A 24,492-nucleotide genomic window follows, 5' to 3' on the forward strand; every position below is an offset into this window, starting at 1 on the left:
TTTTTATGGTAGATGTGGGTATAGATTTTAATGAGAAAGGTGGAGACTGGGAAGAGAGGGTATTTAAGGGTGGTGATGATGGAGAAGAAATGGAAGGAGAAGCAGAAGTGGGGGTGTAGTGTTGTTAGAGAAGGAGGGGGGTGAAGTGGAGGATGTGGTGGTGTTAGAGAAGTATGAGGTTAGTTTGGAAATAGAGTCAATGAAAAAAAAAAAAAAAAAAAAAAAAAGGGTTAAAATGTTTAGCCAAATATTTGTCTGGTGCATTAGGTTCTGGGCTGGGGTTATCTGTTTTGCCGGGATTAAGGAGGGCAGAGATTCCTTTCCAGAATTTTTGAGAGTTTGTTTTATGGTTGTTTTGGAGTATGAAGAAGTAGTTCTGTGTTTTGTATTCAATATAAGTGGGGGGGTCTTATTTTTCTGGTAATATGTCCAGGCTTTATCTCTGAGGCGCATGGTCACCAGTGTGTTTTTGGTTAACCAAGGGGCAGTTTTGGTTTTTGTTCTTTTTGTCTTTATGGGAGCATGGTGGTCTAAGAGGTTTATGAAAGTTGAGTTGAAGTGGGCAACTGCGTTTTCCAGGGGTAGAGTTTTTAGTGTGTTCCAGTTTATTGCTTTTAGAGAGTTAGAAAAGGTAGTAGGGTTGAAGTTTTTTTTGGCAGCGAACAGTAATATAATTATGAGTAAGATGTTAGGGTGAAGGAAGTCTATATGTGAATGTGGGTAGGTGGTCACTAAGGGGATCGGGAAGGGTGCCACTGTCAGAGAAATAATGGGGGTGAGAGACTAAAATCCAGCCTAGGGTACTACCACTGGGGAGGTTTTTTGAGGGCTGGGTTATGGAGTTGATTAGCTGAGAGAAGTTGTAGAGGTTGATGTTTAGTGGGTTTGTGGGAGACTGAATGGAGGACCAAGTGATATTCATGTCTCCAAGAATTGTTTCATTGCTAATATTGGTAGAAAGCCAGGAGAGGATGTCCTTCAGTGTAGAAATATTGTCACGGGGGGGGGTGTAAAGGGAGGCTATACATATGTGTTTGTGTTTATTAACTTGTAGTGCTAGGAGTAATTCAGCATTACTGAAGGGGGGAGTAGGTTTGTTATAGGGAGTAACTGATAAGGAGGATAAGTATAGGAGAGCTACTCCTCCCCCTTTTTGTGGGTTCTATATTTTCTAATGATAGAATAGTTGAGTGGTGTTATTTCAGAATGTTTTATGTGGGGTTTTAACCAAGTTTCAGAGATGGACAGGATGTCAGGTTTATTATGTTTGAGCCAGGCATGGAGATTAGGGATTTTGTTAGCTATATTTTGGGCATTTAAAGGGGTACGTAGGATGGATTTATCTGTAGAGGGGAGGTGGGGGGCTGGGTTAGGGTGTATATCTCCAGATAGTAGAATGGTAGTTAAATATAGGATTAGGTTGGAGAGGTACTTGGACTGCTTAGAATCTAGGTTGAGCTTTATTAGATTTGTAAGGGTTTTGTTAGCTACTGAGGGGGTAGGGTACTTATGAGGAGTAATAAGTTTATAGGGAAAGAGTAGATAGTTTTTTATGGGATATAGGCTGGGAGATACTGGGATATGTGGGTATAACAGTGGTGAGGTAAGATGGTTGGTTATATGAAAGGATGGTGAGTGGTTAGTGTTAAATGGCTGGGTGAGGTAGTAGATATAGGATATGTAGAGAAGTAGTAGTAGTTGAATAGAGAAGGATGAGGGTTTCGAAAGCATGGTGAGATAGGGCTAGTAAGAGTAGGTATGATAGTGGCTGAGTAATTTACAGGGGCAGGTGAGTTGTATGTTTAGGGAGGAGCAGATGAGAATATAGGTTATGGGAGGGAAGGGAGAGGTGACTGATGGTTGCTATGGGGTGGAAATAGGAAGTGTGTGTTACTAAAGCAATGGAGACAAAACTGACCAGGGAGGGAAGTAGGTGTGGCTATGAATGAATAAATGTAAGGTGCTGGGTTAAAAAATGCTAAATATCAAAAGAAAACATGAAAATCACTAACATATGTTTCCCAGTATTGTTATGTACCCATAACGAAAAAATATTTCAGCTGTAAAAATAATTATTTTATCACATACTCAAAAAGGTATTGGCTTGTACAATTTACTTGAACATTATTAAGTCCATGGTTAAACAAAGATGATATCCAAAAAACAACTTGTCTGTATATGAAAAAAAGTCCAAAACAAAATGTCCGTTAATGCAAAAAAAAAAAGCCTACATATACTCTTGGTTATGTGATAGTCAATCCAATGATCGAATGATTGTTCCATCACAAAAATGTTGATAGCTTGAAGCCTTCAACAGCACACAATAAAGACACAGTCAAACAGACCACGAAATTGCATGTAAACAATAATGATATCCAAATAGTAATGAAAGTTCCCCTATAAAGCAAAACCACCTTTCAAATAAGGGTCTGCAATTCCTTTAATACACAAGCAGAAGAAAAGGGTACAAGCAAAAGCACCTCCTAAAATACAAACTTCAAAGTTAGTAAGCTAGCATGCTCAAACGGCAAACAGGTATGCTTGTCAGCCATGAAGATGAAAAAATGAGGGGTTTCTTCAGAGGGGAACACCCTTTTAAGAAACTATTTGGCCAGTTATTGCAAGACTATATTCTTGTTCTCCATAAGGTCACAATTTCATTTTTAATTTATTACCTGGTTAGGTGAACTGATCTTTCTCAGCCCATTTTCAACTACAACTCGGGCCTGTGAGACCAAGCTTATACTGGCACAGCTCAGTGTATCCAATCAAACAGCATGATTTGGGGAGATGAGAGGAAACTAGGAGTTCTCACAGAAAACTTCACATACAAGGGGAGAACATGAAAACCTCTAGAGACAATGACCACAAGTCAGGATTGAATTCAAGAACTTGATCTGTGAGTCATAAATCTTACTACTACATCACAGTGCCATATAGTTCGATAAACAGAGAGAGCCAATGCATGCATCTTAACTCATTAACCCTGAGTATCTTCACATGGTGCCTGTGTGCTTAAACCAGAGCGCGCCATGAGAAGATACAAATTGTAAGCTGTTACCCCAGAGTGCCTTCCACAAGCGAGAAGAGATCACATGGCTTAAAAAGTCTATTATGAAGCATTTTCTGGCTCTATTTACTCTGTTTTTATTGTACATTAGTTATGGTAAGAAAAAAATGTTATGCAATGTCTCCTGAAATTGCTGCCTGCTCTGTTAACTCTTCAAGACTGGCATCAACATCTACAGATTATTTATTGGGGATGCTTCATCACAAGCTTCCACTTTATCAAGGCAGGCCGGCATCATGGACACTGGCAAACTTCCTTCTTTCGCAAGGGCTGCAGCTATAACTCAGTCAATCACTTCGCAGCCCACAGACAGATGCTTTTTTACTGTTGCTGCCTCTCAGAAACCAGATGTTGCTTTCACTTGTACAGTGACAAATCCATATCCCTTTAGTATTTCCCAACCTTCATTGCCAGCTGTCATCGCCAAAGATAATTGTCTGCAACAAATTTCTGTTCCTACTTGCAAAACCGTTAAAAATGGCTTTGTAATTCAGCCTTGCGCTGTTCCATCTGTTTCTTTGGCTGATCGATGTTTTGTTGCTGCTGCTGACTTTCAGAAGCCAGGAATCACTGCTTCCTCTTGCCAAGTGACAGTCCCATCTGTTTCTCACCACTTCCAGCCATCCTTGTCTGCTGACATCATAAAGGGTACTTGTATGCAGCAGATTGCTGCCAACACTAGAGAAACCGATAACAACGGCTCAGAGCTTCAGACTTGAGATCTTTCTCCCGTTTCTCATGCAGATGGATGTTTTGCTGCTGCTGCTGACCTTCAGCAGCCAGGAATTGCTTCTTCCTTTTGCCAACTGACAGTCCCATCCGTTTCTCACCACTTCCAGCCCTCCTTGTCTGCTGACATCATAAAGGGTACTTGTATGCAGCAGATTGCTGCCAACACTAGAGAAACCGATAACAATGGCTCAGAGCTTCAGACTAGCGATGTTTCTCCCGTTTCTCATGCAGATGGATGTTTTGCTGCTGCTGCTGACCTTCAGCAGCCAGGAATTGCTTCTTCCTTTTGCCAAGTGACAGTCCCATCTGTTTCTCACCACTTCCAGCCCTCCTTGCCTGCTGACATCATAAAGGGTACTTGTATGCAGCAGATTGCTGCCAACACTAGAAAAACTGATAATGGCTCAGAGCTTCAGACTTACGATGTTTCTCCCGTTTCTCATGCAGATGGATGTTTTGCTGTTGCTGCTGACCTTCAGCAGCCAGGAATTGCTTCTTCCTTTTTGCCAAGTGACAGTCCCATCTGCTTCTCACCACTTCAAGCCCTCCTTGTCTGCTAACATCATAAAGGGTACTTGTATGCAGCAGATTGCTGCCAACACTAGACAAACTGATAATGACTCAGAGCTTCAGACTTGCGATGTTTCTCCCGTTTCTCATGCAGATCATCTTAATATCAACTTATTTTCTTTATATTCTTTTTTTTTTATCAGATGGCTTTCACATTTTTGTTTGTCCTAGCTTCACTGTCATAATGGATGCCACCAATTTCATTCTCTGTCATGTTGCTGAAAGAAAAATCAGCAAGGCAAAATTTCGCCATTTTGTCTACAAGCTTTTGAGGATCGATCTATGCCTTACATATAGGGCACTGTCAGACCTCACAGTTGATTTGGGGTAGTCCAGTTTGTAGTAGTCATTGTATGTATTTTTGGTTGCGACATATTCCAGTTATTGAAAATGCATTGGGGGAAATATTTGCTGAAGGGGTTGGTGATGGAAATCTTGCATTCTGGTGCAGTTTTTAAATCAAAGCTAAAAACCTACTTTTATGAGTTAGCTTTTAATAGTGTGGGATGATTGCTTATGTTTAATGTTGTATTTATTGTATTTTGTGAAGCACTTTGGTGGCATTTTTATGTCTGTAAGGTGCTATATAAATAAAATTTGACTTGACTTGACTTGTGCATATTAGGGCAGACTGCTGAAGAAGTCACTGGGGAGATGTTTTATTTTGGTGCTTGTGCATACTTGGACAGACTGCTGAAAGGGTAATTTTAAACCAGATTTATTTTCTTCCTGTATACGTGTGTGTGTATACTTACAGATATATAAATACACACACACACACACATATACATTATATATATATATATATATATATATATATATATATATATATATACACACACACACATTTTTTATATAGATATATATATATATATATATATATATATATATATATATACATATATATATAGAGAGAGAGAGAGTGCTGCCACGTACAAGAGAATATGTGAATAACCATCCTGTAATTATTTTTTTGTTGCTTTTGTCAGTCATGTCTAGAATTTAGATGACAGGAATAGCTAGGTAATATATAAATGTTATACAACTTTATAGTACTACTCCTGGCTTTGTCTGACAGATGGTAATGACTCAGTCTTATAGAATAACCAAGTAGGAAAGGAAGGTGCCGGCTGAACAAGTAACCAAAATGAAAGCACCCAGTCACAACGTACACACAACAAGAAGCGTTATTGGGCATAGAACAAAAAAAGGTCCACAATACTCCAGACAATACGTGTAAAAAAAAAAACACACACACATTTTAGCTCTATATCCTTTCAGCATGAAAAATGCAAAAATAAACCGAGAAAAAAACCTGGTGTTTAAATATAAAAAGAAGATGCTCACAAATGAATTTTTTTTTAATTAAAAGTTAATTTTAATTATTAACCACCACCCCAAATGATGATTCAAAAAAATGTTTTTATCACAAAAAAAAAAATAAAAAAACAAATAATAAATAAATAAAAGTTAAAAAAAAAAAAAAAAAATTGAAAAAAAGTTCTGAAAAGTGTCCTTAGCAGTGTTGATGAATTAAAGTTTAATTTGAGAAGAAGAGAAATTAAAACTTGAGTAAAATATATAAAATAAAGTATAAGTATATAAAAATATTGTAATTGTAATCTAGTATCTGCTGCTACTCTGAAATGAACAACTATATGAATGTTTTCAACCAAAAACTTTCAAAAAAAAAACTGTATGTAAAATAATCATGCTAATTTTGCTTTTAATATTTTTTTGCTTTAAAATCATGTCATTTATTCATATTCATTTGTTATTTTTTATTTATTAGATTTATTTAATAATGTTTGTCTCTTAATCAATAATAATCTAATAATTTAATAATGTTTCCCTTTGGGGACCACCTCAACCACAATTCAAAAAAAAAAAAATCACTAGTTAATAAAAGAGTTAAAAACAGTTTTGTTTAGATAATGTTCTGATGTCATGTGTATTTGAATGTTGTGATGTTCTTTGTTTTTTAAAGCCTTCTTTTTTTGATTAAGCCTCAAAAGGCGTACAATTTTGCACAAATTTGTTAATTTTATTAAATTTGTTACATTTACATTAGAGGATTTATAAGGTTACAGGTTCTTTCTTTCTAGTTTTAGCTATATGCAACTCTGTCTTAAATATGCAAATAACTTGCAAAAACACTCTCCACAAACTCCTTGCTTATTCTTAGTCTGTTTGTTTGTTAACACTCTCTAAATCTTATAGAATACTTGGACCATGAATGTAATGAATGTTTGCTCAAAAGGTTATATGGAGCAAGTATCACCTTTGTAACAGAATTCAGAATCTTGCAGTAAAGACATGCAGGCCATTATCACATTATTTGTACAGTTACAATGTAACACTGAGTAATTATCATTTGTCAGGTAAAACAATTGGCAGCTGTCACTGTTATTCACATCAGTAAAATTCATTATCACACTGCAAGCACAGGTGTGGGACACTCCATATGTTTTTGAATGCCACTGATATTTTTCATATTTAGTTGTAAAAGTATGCTAAGGAACCTGTCAACATGCTAACTAAAACCTCATCTTATGATGCTAAAATAACTGCCTGTATGCAGTATTACAATTTTTTTTCATACTTTGGTAACCGATTTTGTCAGGGAACATGTTAACATTCCAAGTAGTACCTCATCATGAAGACTTTTTTTGTAATTATAAGATGGAAAAAACACCATGTATGTATGGTGCACATATGTACCCATCACAGTTTGTTTAGGATTAAAGTTATGAGAATTATTACATTTTTTCATAATTTGGTAAATAACTTTGTCAGTGAACATGATAAGTATTCCCTCATACTGAATACAGTATTAGTAATTAAAAGATGGAAAAGTGTGTATGTATGGTGTGTACACATCACAGTTCGGTTATGACTAAGGTTATGAGAATTATGACATTTGTCATACTTTGTGAATAACTTTGTCAGGGAACATGTCAACATGGTAAGTAATACCTCATTTTAAAGATGGTATTAGTACTTACAAGATGAAAAAAAGAACTGTGACTGTATGCTGTACACATATAGAGATCACAGTTTAAGACTTAGGTTATGAGAAATATGATATTTTTCATATTACATTATTAACTTTATTAGGGAACATGCCAACATGCTAAGTAATACCTCATTTTGAAGCTGACACTGAGCCGCATAACTTCTACACTGATATGTAGTGTCTGTCTGTTACAGGTGATGAGATATTACGCTTTGTTACTTATCAGATTATGAGAAATATAATAGTATTCATATTTTTGTGAATATCTCAATAACGGAGCATCACACATTACTGACTAAGGTATCTTTTTAAAGCTGATATTCATACAAAGCAATTAATCAGAAATTGTAGGGGTCTACATGGCAGGTTCATAGAGATATTGTGATTTGTTTTACCAAAAGGGCAAAAAATATGCATAATATCAGCATTCTGTGGCAAATATTTCATAATGATTTAGATGCACACTATCAACATTTATACCTCTGGAAAGCAGTGTCTGCTGAACAACTTTCGCATTTACATTTTTAGTCTAGCTGTTATGGTTAAAGAGTTATGAACATTTTTTTCTGTATGGTGTTACAAATGGATTATCAGAAAAACAGCTCAGGCTGCACTGTTGTTAATATGGTGGAAGTGAGCAGTCAGCATACTCTGAGCTGCTCCGGAGTGAATGAGTTAAAGGAAAAAGTGATGGCTAAAACACAGAGACAGACAATACAGACTATAAAAAAAAAAAAATTTGCTGAACAGTTTAAAAAAGAGAGTAACAGTGCTTGAACAAGTCATGATCAGCTACATAACATAACAAAGAATTTTTTTTTTAATTAGATATTCAAAATACAACGGTTATGCAAGCTGATTTTTTGCTGTTAGTTTTTCAGGTTCCAAGAATGGCTCCCTGCTGAGATTAAATGACCTGGACAGTATTAAACAGTAAAGTGATGAATACTATGGCAATCCAAGTAATGTTTAAAAAACACATATATATGGACTTCACATGCAAGTTGTTAGTTAAACTAGGCAAGACTGCTGAAAGAAATGTTAAACTGATTTTAAGTCTACTATGCCCTTCTAGAAATCTCAAGAGAAAACAATTATCTTTTTTGTAAGATGTGCCTACAATCAACATAACAAAAGGTGTGTGTGTCCGTCGTGGAGCGGTTAGCTTTGTCGCATCACAGCAAGACATTCAGTGGTTTGATTCTCAGCTGGGGTACCTTCTGTGTGGAGTATGCATGTCTTCCCTGCAGTCATGTGGGTTTCTTCCGAGTGCTCAGGTACATTCCAAAGACATGCGGTAGGTGGACTGGACACTCTAAACTGGTCATAGCTGTGTGTGTGTGTGGTACAAATGAACTACCGCAGCAGGGCTAGCCACCTGGTGGTGTAAAACGATGGCTTGAGATGATTGTCACTGCTGAAGTGAGACCCTGAGGGGTTGAGGATGGATGTGTTTTTTATATATACATATACATATATATATATATATATATATATATATATATATATATATATATATATATATATATATATATATATATATATATATATATATATATATGTGTGTGTGTGTGTACATATATATATATATATATATATATATATATATATATATAATAGCTACAGCTTAAAGCAGCAAGCTTGAGCTGTCTTAAGTGTGGCGTTTGCAAATCTTCCCTGGTTTTAGTTAAGGGAACAGGACTCCTTTGAAATTAAAAAAATATTGGACTGAATGCCTAAAAGGTTCTTATGAGTATGGGAGAGTGACCTGTGCAGGACCGTTTCCTGCCTTAACCTTTCTGCTGGTCGTGGACGAGCTATAGTTCATCATGATCCTAAACCGGATAAGTGGATAACGAAAACAGGCAAATAGTTCATTAAAAATGTCAAAAATTAAAACATAACAACAAGCTAAAAGTGTAGAGAAAAACCCCTGCAATTAGAGTGTTTTTCAAGCATACTTTTTATAGATATAATTTAAACAATACAATAACAGATATCATGTTTATACTTTAAGTGATTTGCCAATGAAAATGATTTTACCTGTGCAACATGGTATGTGGTACATAAAATGCCAATCCCATCTTTTCTCCCATCTGCTAACATTTTCATTTTTTCAGTATTAAAAAAAAAACTTTTAAGCATAGTTTTTTTTTTTTTGTGATGTATGTTCATTGGTTTCAGAGCAGTTCACACATGCAAGATGATGTGTCCATTAAAGTCTATGGATGTACCTCACACTATCCTGAAGGTGACATCACCCCGGGATAACCTATATTTATTAGGGCCATGACTTTAATAAAAGTTTACATTGAAGAATATCACAAGTAATAGCGTGGAAAATGTTTTGAGGCACTTAATTGATTGGATGCCGTTAAGCACATCTGAATATTGTCAAATCACTTTAATGCATATAAGTAAAAGAGGAACTAACAGGTTGTCTTCAGTACACACCTGCACCATGGGCACCAAAAATCCCCTTAATGGATTAATATCATGCTTCTTCTGGAAAAGCATCAAGTCAGAGTAAGCCTTGGAAACTGCAAAACATAAATAAATAAATATAAAAAAAAAGGCTAAGATATTTCTAGACATTCTGTACTGAAAACAGCTATTACACACACATACACACACATTCATACACTTACAATATAGTCATAAGGCTTATACACACACATGCATACATACACACACATTCATACACTTACAATATAGTCATAAGGCTTTTTTCACCATTACGGTTCTCATGTTATATAATCTACATAGTATACATACACAGACACACACTTCACCTGTGTTTTGCTGAACATCCATTTGTTTGACAAATACAGGGGGTTGTTCCTTAATTAATGGTATGTTTTTTCGATATAGGTGTGTGGTGTTGGAGGGGGTGAGTGTTATTGCGTGTGTTTTGTGAGTTTATGGATAGGGTACTGGATAGGTTAGGGATAGCTGTTGTACGTTTGCTTGCAAGTGTGTGTATTTTATGGTTAGTATCAGGGTTAGGTAATAGACAGATGAAGTGTTGTTTGTACATTTTTGTGTGCTAGTGTGTTTTGTTTAGTATTAGTGTTATGGGAAGGCTTTTATTATGGTGAGGTGCAGGGTTACAGTGTGGGAAGCAGTAGCATCAGGGTTAGTACTCATTACTAACGATTAACTACTTAGGAGTTACAACTTAGTAAGTGGTCCTTAGAGTGCAAATATTACTCCTTTGGGGGGGAATGACAAAGCCACTTTCCAACAAAGGGCAGGCATGTATTTGATAGTTAATACACAGCAAGTTTCTTTATGTTAAACTTTGTTACACTGCAAATGACAATATGCTTAGTGAAAACTTCTGCAGAGGTGGGCATTGTGGCGGAGCTCCTACAGTTCTGGGATCAGGAATGGATGTATTGACCGTAGGCTATTGCACAAAGGTAATATTTGCAGTGAAAACATTCATAGGGATAGGAATTGTGGCAGATATCCTGCTGTTTTAGGGTGAGAAATGAATGCAGCGGCCACAAGAATGATATTAGTCTTGTGACCCTATGGCTTGCCACCTCCAAAAAAAAAAAAAAAAAAAGATCCATTTCGACTCCCCCCCCCCCCCCCAATGTTTTATGAAATGAATATTTAAGTTTGATTATGTGAGGAATGATATTATAATTCATTGTGGAAATGTCATAATTCCATAAACATTTATGCACACATACATTTACATAATAAATGTATATATTCTTATAAACACACACACATTCACAATGGGTGTATAATATCTGCATATATGTAGTATGTAATGGGCACAGTCTCATGCATGTATATGTTTCAGAAAATGGTAACCATCTAGACTGATATATGATTGCATAATCACATTCTAACCCTCCATCCAAAGAATTTTGTAATAATGCACACATTTTCTGGTTACATGTACCTGCTAGGTTCACTAACAGGACAGAGCTTAGAAGTGGATGACATGACGGTACAGAGGAGACAAGACACCCTATGTAACCAAGAGAGAAGATGGAAGGGCAGTGCAGCAGAGCCACTTGGTTTGGAATCCAGAGTCAACTAGTCGAGGAAAACAGGCTAGAAATAAGAGTCGGAATTGTGCTGAGAGACAGGCTTCGGAAGGCAGTGAGAAATGTCATCAGAATGAGTGACAGACACATGGCAATTAGACTCCAGTGTAATAATAGGGCAGTATTAATAATCTCAGCCTATGCCCCACGGCAGGGTTGTGATAGTGAGGAAAACAAGGCATTCATACAGCCATTGCAGAACCGACTAGATAAAGCAGGACAACATGAATTGGTGTTGACTTGAATGCACATATCGGGACAGAAAGAACAGGATATGAGTACTGCCTGGGTCCATGTGGGTGGGGCAACAGGAATAAAGAAGGAAAACCCATTCTAGACTTCTGTATGGCAAATGGCTTGAAAGTAGCCAACACATAGTTCAGAAAAAGAAACAGTCTAAAGTTCACATACACAAGTGGCCAACATGCAACTCAGGTAGACTTCCTCCTAGTAAGGACAGGGCACTGGGGTAGAATCAGTGACTGCAAAGTCATTCCCAGTGAAACAGTCAGCCCACAGCATAAACAACTAGTTGCCACAATCAGGTGAAAGCAGTGGTCAGAGAAGGCCATAAGATCAACAGAGACCAAGCTGAAGACTTGGAAGTTGACTGGAGAGAAAGTGCAACAGTTCAAAGAGTTACTCAGGGCTCTAGCATCCCAACAGGAGGAGGAAAAAGATGGAGTTGAAGAAGAATGGCAGTGCCTCAAAACATCATGTGTGAGGACTACTGAACAGATATGTGACAGAGCCAGGTATAGAAATAAGGTACATAAGGGAAGCTGGTGGTGGAATGCAGAAGTCTAGGAAGTCATCAAAAGAAAGGAGTGCAGGAAAAGTGGGCGATAGAAAATACGGACCAGCCCAGGAAGGAATACTGACTGGCTAACAAAGAAGCTAAGAAAAGAGTTGAATACCAAAGAATAGGGCATCAGAAGCACCATACCAGCTCCCAGAAAATGATTCAGAAGGTGGCACAAAGAAACTATAACAGGTTGCAAGGGAAAGACAGAAAGATAAAAAAGATAGACACACATATTAAGGGATGCCAGCAACAACCTGCTCACTAGCCCAAAGGACAACAAAGACAGATGGAAAGCTCTTCTGGTACCTTCTAAATGAAGAAAACCCCACAGAAGACGTACTGCCCCAAATACAGCCTACAATTTGAGAAGAGAAGCCCACCACAGAAGACGTCAGGAAAGTCAGGGAAAGCATCAGGCTCACAGTAGACATTACAAAGTTGCTGGGTGAGATAGGGGAGAAATGGCTCTTGAGGGTACTCATAGCAGTGTGGAGAGAAAGGTGTATCCCAGGTGACTGGAGAATAAGCATACTAGTGCCAGTGTACAAGAACAAAAGGGACATCCACCACTGTGGGCAGTACAGAGGTATCAAACTCCTGTCAAGTTGCATGAAAGTTCTGGAGAGGGTGATTGATAACTGGATACTCAAGAGTAGTAGAAAGTAACTTGGGGGATGAGCTGTTCAGATTCAGATCAGGATGCAGCACAACTCCCCGATGTTTGCAGTGAGACAAAGTTGAGAAGCTAGAAATGAGGAAATGGTCCAATTGGGCATTCCTAGACTTGGAGAAAGCATACAATAAGGTCCCAAGAAAGCTGATTTGGGCAGTACGGCGGTGGTTCGAAGTCCCAGAAACATTGGTAGAATAAGTATAGGCTACATACAAGGACGCCATGACTCAGTACAAGCAGTGTTCGGTCTCACAGAGGGGGTTTCCAGTGGGAGTAGGTATACATCGGGGTTCAGCTCTGAGCTCACTGCTGCTCATACTGGTGATGGATTACATTAGCAAACAGGTCAGAGGGGACAGACAAACAAAGCTGCTGTATGCAGATGATATGACATTACAGGCAGACTCTGAGCAAAAAGTTCAACGGAATGCAAAACTGAAGGTACGTGGGATGAAACGAAGTACAGATAAGATAGTGGAAATTGCAGCAAGTTGGGGAAATCAGAAGAAGCTGAGAACTGAGACAGAATGGAAGACAGTGGAACAGTTTAACAACTTCCAAGTATTTGGGAGGGGTGGTTGAGGAGAATGGAAGTCTGAATGAAGAGGTCAAAACTAGAATCAGAGGGGCTGCAGCCAACTGGCACAGAAGGTCAGGTGTAGTATACGGCAGAAGAATCCCAAAGAAATTGAAAAGATGTACAAAACAGTTGTGTGACCAGTACTACTGTATGGTATAGAAACCTGGGCAGTAAATCAAAAGCAGATAAGTCAGAGGTGATGGAAATGAAATGTCCGAGACGGGTGGTAGGGTGCACACTGTGGGACAGACAAAGAAATAAGGACATATCAGCAGAAACCAAAGTAGCTCCAATTGCAGAAAAGATCAAACAGAACTGATTATGGTGGTTCAGGCACATGTGCAAAAGAGCAGAAGACAATCTGGTGAAAATGATTTTTGACAGACAGGAAGAAGGTAAGAGGAAACAAGGGCACCCAGCAAAAACGCGGATGGATTTTGAGAGAGAAAATCTGTGAAAGTCAGGCATGAGTGTCAAAGAAGGCAGGAGTTTAGCACTGAACTGAGAGAGATGGCAGCAGCTAACATGACACCCTGACCCCATGTAGAAAAATGGGAAAAAGGTGCTTGATGATGCTGATGTACCCAAGAACCAAACGTTCCATAAAGTACAGTTTTGTACCTACCATAAATGTAGATGTCCGATAGGCATGCATCTGCAGTCCTTACAAATGGGTTGTCCTGTCGTCAGGCAGCCCTTCGGTCGGCCGGATTCCAAAGTCTGGGTCTGGCCTCGGCTGGTGTCACACTTCACCCGACGTCATAGCTGCAGTTATTCGGGTATAAAGGCATCAGCTGACACCATTTTCCTCAGTGTTTCTTGCCCCAGATGCCAGGTGCCCTCTAGGAAGGCTAAATTTGGATAAATGCAAATGGTTCCAAATAGTAGAGAGCAAACAAAAAATAAGCATGTATGTACATATATACAAACAAATACACCATAATAGATTCCCCCAGCTAGCTACAAGATGGGCAAATACCCTAGGAGTACCACAGAGGGAAGGAGGGTGGGTAATCCTGACTGCAGATGCATGCCTATCGGACATCTACATTTATGGTAGGTACAAAACTGTACTATGTCCTTCAAGGATGCATCTGCAGTCCTTACAAATGGGTAGAATACCATAGCCAAACTGGGGAGGAGGAGAAATAAGATTATGGTGTAGTTAAGATCCCTTGCAAAACAGCAGTGGCAAAACCTGCTCGGGATCTGGAGTATAAAGGTAAATTATAATGCTTGGCAAATGTATGCACGGAGCTCCAAGTAGCAGACTCTAAAATGTCTTTGGTAGCCACTCCTCGTAAAAAAGCTGTGGTAGTGGCTGTAGCCCTTGTAGAGTGAGGCCTGATGTTTTCTGGAGTTTTCTTCCCATGGTAGGAGTAACAAAATCTAATGCAATTTCCTATCCACTTAGAGATTGTCTGTTTTGAAATTGCTTTTCCTTCCATTCTTGTTGCATATACTACCAGTAGCTGGTCAGTTTTTCTGTTGCTCTTGGTCCTGTCCAGGTAGTAACGTAATTGTCTATGTACATCCAAGGTATGCAACAGTCTTTCTCCCCTGTTCTGTGGGTTGGGGAAGAATGTAGGTAGGCGGATAGCTTGATTTAAAGATACCCTGGAGACCACCTTTGGCATAAAAGTAGGATTAGTTCTCATGGACACTCTATCTTGATGGAAGATCAGGAAGGGCTGTACTGCCATTAATGCCTGTAGCTCAGATACCCTTCTTGCTGAAGTGATTGCAAGCAGGAAAGCAGTTTTCCATGATAAGTATTGTAATTCTGCTGTTGCTGCTGGTTCGAAAGGAGGTAGTGTCAACTTTTCTAGCACAAAGTTCAAGTCCCATGCTGGCAATGGCGGCTTCCTAGGTGGTTTTACATTTTTAATTCCTCTCAGAAACTGCCTGAGCAGAGGATGTGAGAAGACTGGAGGATCCAAGTTGTATTCTGCTGAAATGGCTGATGCATGAATCTTAATGGAAGAATAGGACAGGCCGTTGTGGAAGAGCTCTGCCAAGTATTCCAGGATGCTAGCTATGTTTACCAGTGACACATTCTCTCCTTTTGCTGTACTCCAAATGAGATATCTTTTCCATTTTACTGAATAATTTTTTCTTGTTGAGGGTCTGCGAGCCTCCAAGATAATGACTCTAACCCTTTGAGATAAATCTGGGTTATTTGGTCTTATGCAATGCTCCAGGCTGCCAGCTGCAGTGTTTTCAGGTTTGGATGCAGGGTTTTGAAATTGTTCTGTGTTAACAGCAAGGGAACTAGGGGCAGAGGCCATATTTGCTCCCGAGACATACTCCTCATTAATGGGTACCAATGTTGCCTTGGCCAGTCTGGAGCTATCAGGATGATCCTTGGACGGCCTTCTTTGATCTTCAATAGCACCTTGTGCATCAAAGGAAGAGGTGGGAATGCATATGCTATCAGGTTTTTCCAACTGAAAGATAGGGAGTCCACTTTCCAAGCAAGTGGGTGGTACGTCCTTGTGCAGAATTTTTTCAGTTGGTGATTGTGTGGGGATGCAAATAAGTCTATTTCTGGTAGTCCCCATTTCCTTATAATGGTTTTGAAGATATCCGGATGCAGCATCCATTCGTGGGCATCCATGGCAGTTCTGCTTAGGATGTCTGCTAGTATATTTTCTTTTTATGGCACAAAAATTGCTTGTAACTGAATGTTGAAGCTCAGTGCCACATTCCAGAGGTCCATTGCCATCCGGCATAGAGGGTATGAATGTGTGCCTCCCTGTTTGTTGATGTACCACATAACTGTGGTGTTGTCCGTCCTTATCAGCAGTTGACCCTGTCGAAGAAATGGTCTGAATGCCTGAATTGCCAGTTTTACTGCCAGCATTTCCTTTTGATTTATGTGTAGGTTCAGCTGGTCTTGAGTCCATAAGCCTTGTATGCACTTGTCCAGCATGTGTGCCCCCCAACCGAGGTCTGATGCGTCTGTTGTGATGGTCTGGCTTGGTTGAGTGCTGTGGAAGAGCAGTCCCTTGTTTGTTTGACAGGCCTGAGCCCACCATTGGAATTCTTGCTTCAGGCATGGAATTACTGGAATTTGGGTTTCTAGGCTGTGCTTGTGCTGAGACCATAAATTCCTTAGGTACCACTGTAACTTTCTCATATGTAGTCTGACATGTGGAATCAATATTATGCAGGATGCCATGTAACCGAGAGCTTGCAGGACTTTTCTTGCTGTTAGCTGGTTCTGTTTTGTTAATGCCATGAAGTAGAAAGGGAGTTGCTCCTGTTTTTCTACTGTCAGGAATGCCATTTGTTTTGATGTGTCCAGATCTGCACCCAAGAAGGTTATCCTTTGGGATGGTATCAGCCTGGACTTTTTTATATTGACTGTGTATCCCAGGGCTTGTAGTAGATGAATGACCCTTTGCAAATCTTTTGTTAATTTGTTTTTGTTGTCCGCTTGTAACAGGCAGTCGTCCAGGTAAGGGTAAATTTGAATTCCCTGAAGCCTGCAATGTGCAATTACTGATGCCAGGCATTTCGTGAATACTCTGGGCAGTAGATAAGCCAAAGGGCAATGCTGAGAATTGATAATGCTCTGATCCTGCAAGAAATCTGAGGTATCTTCTGCAATTTGGTCGTATGGGGACGTGCAGGTATGCCTCCTTGAGATCTAGAGTTACCAGCCAAGACTCCTTGCCCAGCATGGGAAGAAGCTGCTGTAGGGTCAGCATTTTGAATTTTGGAACAATGAGGTATGTGTTTAAAGCGGACAGGTCGAGAATAGGCCTCCACTGGTTTTCTTTTCTTGGTACCAGGAAAAGTCTGGAGAAAAATCCTTGCCCTTGTTCCATAGATGGTACCCTTTCTACAGCTGTCATCCTTAGCAAGTGAGTTATTTGTTCTAGAGCTTCTGTCTTCTGATTTGGAGGTAGGTTTGGCATTCCTCTCTTCCTTGGTAGAGTATGGAAGTGAAACCTGTAACCTTGGTCTATTGTCTGTAAAATCCATTTGTCTCCTGTGATGTAATGCCAGTTTACTGAAAATAAGGCTAGCTTCCCGCCTAAGGGTGCCTCTAGTTGTTCCCTGGTAGGCGGTGACAGAGCCAAGTCACTGTGATTGTCCTGTGGAAGTGGTGGTGGTGGCTGGATTTGTGGCTGTACCTCGCTGGTTGTTAGCCTGCCACTGACGTCCCCTGTAGGCACCTCTGGATTGACCCCTGCCTCTTGAGTGTCTATTCCTGCCTCTCGGAGCTCTGGAGGTGTCTGGAAAGGACCAATTCTTGGAAGGCCAGTTCCTGCTAAACCTTGGAGGCTGGACCTGCAAGAAATCCTTGACTGTCTGGACAGATTTTGCTTTCTCTTCCACCTTCTTCAGCACCTGCTGTGCAGGGGAGCCAAACAAATTGAGCTTATCCATGGGAGCATCTAGGAGCTTTGATTTAACATGGTCTGGTAAGGACTGTTCTTTTAACCATGCATGTCTTCTGATCACTGTGCCAGTCATGGCTGATCTAAAGGAAGCCTCCAGTGCATCATAGCCGCATTTTAAGGAATGATTACTGACCTGCTGAATGTTATGTACCATTTCCTGTACAGATTTTTTGTCTAATGGTTCATCCGAGGACAGTTTTTTAGTTAACTGGTCTAACATAAATTCCTGATCATGTGGAATTGACAGTTCAAGGCCCTAGCTGAAAGAGTAGCAGAAGTGTAAACTTTTTTACCCCATCTCTCTAAGGCCCTAGATTCCCTTTCAGAGGGGAGGGGGTTTTTGGTAGAGGTAGCTGCTACAGCCTTGGGTCCCTGGGAGATAGTTTCGGGATCTGCAAAAGGGGCCTTATACAAATGATAATGTGTGTCCGGAACCCTGTAGTACCTATCGGGCTTAGCAGGGGCCGGAGGAAGAGAATCAGGAGCAGTACAAGCATCATTAAAAGCATCATCCACAACAGTAAGTACTGGAGGAATGGCTAAAGGCCTATGCTGCGGCAAATGCAAAAAGGTTCTAAGCCTTTTCCTAGAGTCTGAAAAATCCTGGCCCTGCCATTGAAATTGTTCCCTCATAGCATGCAAGGTTTCCCCAAAAGAAAATTCCTCAGGCGGAGAGGCAGAAGGAATGGACTCTTCTGCATCAGAGTCCTCATAAGGAGAAAAAGGAGCCTCTGGAGGGTCTGAATTATCTGATTCATCAGAGGAGCCATCTGAAGTAACTGGCTCAGGGGGCTCTACTCTAGTCCTCTTCTCTGGAGGTGGGTGAGAGGCCCTGTCTGGATGTGGCTGGGATCCCCGGATCAAAGAAATGAGATCCTCTGCTAGACTAAGCATTTGTGAACTAGAACTGGGCCTGTGAGAGGGGGGTCTTAGCAGGCATAGTTTTGGTAGTTTTTGCTGCTTTAGCCCTGGCAAAGGCCTTAATCGACATGGATGCAGGAGGCCTAGCAGCTCCACGTGCAGGGGTAGAAATATCCAAAGGGATAGTATCTGATAAATCCTGTGAACCTGCAGCAGCAGGTGGGATTTCAGTAGCAGATTCAGCTAAGCTGGATGAGGCCTCGGTAAGTGGCAAGCTTTCGGCCGAAGGAAGAACCGTGGACTCGGTTTCAGCCGAAACCGAGACACTCGCGGTTGGCTTAACCGCGGTTTCGGCCGAAACCGCGGACCGCGAGTGTCGGTCCTTTTCCCTGCGTTTTTTAGAAATCTGCGTAGTCGGAGTATCCAACGGCATAATGTAAGCAAAAGCGGAGCCGAAAAACTCTTCAGCAAATTCAGACCGACGTCTAAGCGTTCGTCGGTTGAAAGAAGCACAGGCTAGACAAGCTGCTACGTCGTGGTCTGGGCCTAAGCAAGGTAAGCAGTAAGAGTGGAAATCTTTATGAGGTATTTGTTTCCCACAATTTAAACAGTTATTCACTTTTTCTGACATCGGCTGAGGCAAGAAAGAGTCCCCAACGGGGTACTTAGCTTTTTAGAAGTCTTCGGTACTTGTAGTAGTAATCTCTGGTTCTGACCGACCGGCACTTGTGAACAGCTTCTGCTTCTGGCGCCACGCGGCAAGAAAGACTGAGGAAAATGGCGTCGGCTGATGCCTTTATACCCGAATAACTGCAGCTATGACGTCGGGTGAAGTGTGACACCAGCCGAGGCCAGACCCAGACTTTGGAATCCGGCCGACCGAAGGGCTGCCTGACGACAGGACAACCCATTTGTAAGGACTGCAGATGCATCCTTGAAGGACATCAGGAAAGATATCCATCACTAATAATGCAACAAGCATGACAATGCATTATCAGCACAAAGTATGCAGGAAATACAGACATAATAAACACATGTGCACACTTTCTCTTCCAAATAATAATAATGCATGTTCACACACACAGGCTCATGTAAATATATTTATTTATAAAGCAGGTTAAAGAAATTTCCCAGCACCATTAGACTTAACTATGACTGTGCAACCACACTCTTGCCCTCCATATGAGCAATGTGGCAATAATAAATACATTTTACGGTTACCTGTACCTAACCACCAAGATTTTGATAGCAGGATACATTTCTATCATCAGTAATGCAATAAGCATGCCTATGTGTGATCAACCCAAATATGCTGGTAACATGGATATCACATAGGTATGTAAAGAACAGTTGTGTACCTACCATAAATGTAGATGTTCGAGTGTATTCACTGTTGCAGTCATTACACTTGGGTTATCCTGTTGGCAGGCGACCCATAGTCGGCCCGAGTTCCAAAGTCTTGGTCCGGCGTCGGTTGCTGTCGCCTCTTCCCTGACGTCAGTGCGCCAGGGGTATAAAAGTTGCAACCGATGTCATTTTCTTCAGTTTTTCTTGCCCCAGATGTAAGGTGCCTCCAGATATGAAGGCTGTAAAGATAATAATATGCCAAACAACCATGCATATATCACTAAAAACATTTTCTTCTTCTAAAAGCAAATACACCACATAGGTTGTATAGAGTTGAAAAGTACAGAGTAGTCCCAGCAAAGAGGGGGATGGAGGGTGGGTAACCAGGACTGCAACAGTGAATACACTCTAACATCTACATTTATGGTAGGTACACAACTGTACTATGTTCATCGTGTTTCACTGTTGCAGTCATTACACTTGGGTAGAATCCCAAAGCTGAGGTAGGGTGGCTGGGTCTAGATTGGATTTGGTGAGGCTAACAAGCCCTGCAGAACTGCAGTGGCAAAGCCTGCTCTGGATTTGGAGTAGAGAGGTAGGTGGTAGTACTTGGTAAATGTGTGCACTGAGCTCCAGGTTGCAGCTCCTAATATGTCTTTGGTTGGTACCCCTCTGAGGAAAGCTGCTGAAGTGGCTGCTGCTCTGGTAGAATGAGGCCTAATGCCCTTCGGCACAGATTTGCCATTGTTGTGCATACAGAAGCGGATGCAGTGTCCTGTCCATTTGGAGACTGTCTGCTTTGTAATAGGTCTTCCTTGTGATCCTGCAGCATATGCTACAAACAGTTGCTCAGTTTTTCTGAAAGCTTTTGTTTTGTCCAAGTAAAATCGTAGCTGCCTGTGTATATCCAAAGAGTGCAGAAGTCTTTCCCCTTTATTCTGGGGATTTGGGTAGAAAGTAGGCAAATGAATAGTTTGCTTTAAGGCCACATTGGAGACCATTTTTGGCATGAATGTTGGGTTCGTCCTTAGAGAAACCCTGTCCTGGTGAAAAATGAGGAAAGGTTCCACAGCCATCAATGCCTGTAACTCTGAAACTCTTCTTGCTGAAGTTATTGCTAGGAGCAGAGCGGTTTTCCATGACAAGAATTTTAGATCAGCTGTGCTGGCTGGCTCAAAAGGAGGCAGTGTTAGTTTTTCTAAAACAAAGTTGAGGTCCCAAGTAGGTACTGGTGCTCTCCTAAGGGGTCTTATATTCTCTGCCCCTCTGAGTTACTGTCGTAGTAGAGGATGTGAAAAAATAGGAGGATCCGTATTGTAATGAGCTGAAATGGCAGATGCATGGATTTTAATAGAAGAAAAAGATAGGCCTTTGTCCAACATCTCAGTCGGGTATTGTAAAATCTGAGGCATATTAGGGAACGGTGGGTCGAGCCCTTGTGCCTGGTTCCAAGCACAGAATCTCTTCCATTTTTCCACATAAGATTTCCTAGTGCTGGGTCTCCTGGCTTCCAAAATTACATCCATAACAGCTTTAGAGAGAGGTGCAGTCTGAGTGGCTACATTATCTGCCATGCTGCCAGGTTTAAGGTTCCGAGTTGACTGTGCAGAATCTGATTGTTTTGCTGTGTCAGAAGATGAGGGATTTGAGGCAGAGGCCAAGGCAGGCCTTGGGACAAAATCTTTAGGATTGGGTACCAGTGCTGGCGTGGCCAGTCTGGTGCAATCAGGATCATTTTTGGCCTCTCGTCTGACTTTGAGAAGAGGCATCGGAGGGAAGGCATAGACTGCCAGGTTTTTCCAGTTGAAAGATAGAGCATCCACTTTCCATGCTTGAGAGTGATAAGTCCTTGTGCAAAATTTCTGTAATTGGCAATTGTGAGGGGAGGCAAATAGATCTATGTCTGGGCATCACCATTCCCTTGTTATGTTGAACACTTGTGGATTTAGCTTCCATTCGTGAGAATCCATGAGATTTCTGCTTAGTTCATCTGCCAGTGTATTTTTTGTTCCTGGCAGGAACTGTGCTTGCAGATGTACCTGGTAAGTCAGTGCTGTGTTCCACAAAGTCATGGCTTGTCTGCATAAGGGGTAGGAATGTGTGCCCCCTTGCTTGTTTATGTACCACATAACAGTGGCATTGTCCGTCTTTATTAATAACTGTCCTGGATGTATTAGGTCCTTGAAGGTTGTCAGGGCATTCTGTACAGCTAGCATCTCCTTTCGATTGATGTGAAGATGCATTTGTTCCTTGGGCCACGTGCCATGAATACATTTTCCTGGCATATGTGCTCCCCAGGCATAATCCGATGCATCTGTTGTTAGTCTGCCTGGCTGTAGGTAAGGTGAAAGGCTGTCCCTTGTTGTGGTGACAGGCCTGGGACCACCATCGAAACTCCTGTTGTAGGCAGGGAATCAAGGTTATGATTGCCTCTAGGCTGTGACAATGCCGAGTCCAAACACTTTTTAGATACCATTGTAGTTTCCTCATATGCAGTTTGGCATATGGAATTAGTAGAATGCAAGATGCCATGAAACCCAGGGCCTGCCGAATTTTTCTTGCAGGGAGCTGGGTCTTTGTTGCCATCATTTGAAAGTAATGAGTCAGTTGCCTTTGTTTGTATGGCGTGAGATAAGCCATCTGGGTAGTTGTATTTAAGCTTGCACCCAGGAATATTATCTCTTGAGAGGGCACTCGTTTTGATTTCTTTTCATTTACTCTGTACCCTAGGCAAATTAGTAATCTTTTTACAAACTCCAGGTGCTTTAGAAGAATGTCCTTGCTCTCTGCTTGAATAAGGCAGTCGTCCAAGTAGGGATATATTTGGATTCCTTTTTGTCTGCAAAATGCAATTACTGGTGCCAAGCATTTTGTGAAGACCCTGGGCAAAGTAGACAAGCCAAAGGGCAGTGCAGAGAATTGATAATGCATTGAGCCTGCTATAAATCTGAGGTATCTTCTGCACGATTGTCTAATTGGGACGTGCAGGTATGCCTCATTGAGATCCAAAGTAACTAGCCAAGCCTCTTTGCCCAGCATGGGCAACAGTTGTTGTAGTGTTAACATTTTGAATTTTGGAACATCCAGGAAAGTATTTAGGATCGGCAGGTCTAGTATTGGTCTCCATGCTTTGTCCTTTCTGGGTACTAGGAAAAGTCTTGAGTAAAATCCTTGGCCCTGTTCTTCTTGTGGAACATTTTGAATAGCTCCCATATTCATAAGAGCTGCAATCTGTTTTTGTGCCTCTGCCCATTGGTTTGGCGGCAGGTTTGGCATACCTTCTGGTTTTGGAAGTGTGTGGAATTGGAACCTGTACCCTTGAGAAACTATATTCAACACCCATTGGTCTTGGGTGATCATGTGCCAATTTTTTAGTGCTAGCTTTCCCCCAAGGGGTGCTGTCAACTGGTTAGAGCTTGGTATTTGCAGAGGGAAGTCATTGTGACCGTTTCCTATAAGGTTGTGATTTGTCTTCTCCTTTGGGGGCTGAAGCACCCCATTGTTTAGGTCTGTAGGAGCCTTGGGGCTGAGATCTGCCTCTTGGGCATCTGTATCTGCCTCTTTGTGGCCTGTCTGACACAGGAAAGGACCAATTTTTTGAAGCCCAGTTCCTGCTAAATCTAGGTGGTTGAACCTGTAAGAAATCTTTCACAGTTTGCATCGACTTTGCTTTATCCTCCATTTTCTTTAAAACCTCTTCTGCCTTAACACCAAACCAGGTATCATACTGTAGTGGAGCATCCAATAAATTAATTTTAACATGGTCAGGTAAACTTTGTTCTTTCAACCAAGCATGTCTTCGAATAACTAAACCTGTAATTGCGGCTCTACAAGGAGCCTCTAATGAATCAAAACCACATTGCAGAGTATGCTTTCCCACTTGTTCAACTGCATGCACTAAATCCTGTATTTCTTTACAGTCAGGACCTTCTATATTTGTAACCATTTTCTGCTTTAACAATGACATGAGATACTGCTGATATTTAAGCATGTGAAACTGACAGTTTAAAGCTCTTACAGCTAAAGTAGCAGAAGTGTAAACTTTTTCCCCCATCTGTCCAGAGCTCTGGAATCCCTATCTGAGGGGACAGGATTTTTGGCAGTGGAAGCTTTAACCCCTTTTGGACCCTGAGAAATAGTTTCCGGATCCGCAGCAGGGATTTTGTAAAGAAATTTATGAGAGTCAGGGACCCTGTAGTACCTGTCTGGCTTTACTGGTGCAGGGGGTAAAGAATTTGGGGACAGACTGGATTCAGAAAAAAACAATATCAAGCACAGGGGGGGGGATAGCCAAGGGCCTGTGCTGAGGCAATAGAAGGAAATCTCTGAGCCTTTTCTTGGATTCTGAGTAATCCTGGC

The 24,492-nt window shown here is 40.9% G+C and overlaps 1 protein-coding gene across 2 annotated transcripts in view; it reads right to left on the bottom strand.

Annotated features, from left to right (window-relative positions):
- OXA1L (OXA1L mitochondrial inner membrane protein) overlaps positions 1-24,492 on the bottom strand; it is a 634,732-nt gene that overhangs the window by 381,015 nt on the left and 229,225 nt on the right. For both annotated transcript variants that reach the window (XM_044058379.1, XM_044058378.1), the window contains one exon: positions 9,843-9,928. In XM_044058379.1, the coding sequence (XP_043914314.1) occupies positions 9,843-9,928 (86 nt within the window). The remainder of the gene's footprint in view (positions 1-9,842; positions 9,929-24,492) is intronic.

Source organism: Protopterus annectens, chromosome 16.part0, assembly GCF_019279795.1.
Source record: "Protopterus annectens isolate FY-2018-M chromosome 16.part0, PAN1.0, whole genome shotgun sequence".
NCBI classification, from domain to species: domain Eukaryota; kingdom Metazoa; phylum Chordata; order Ceratodontiformes; family Protopteridae; genus Protopterus; species Protopterus annectens.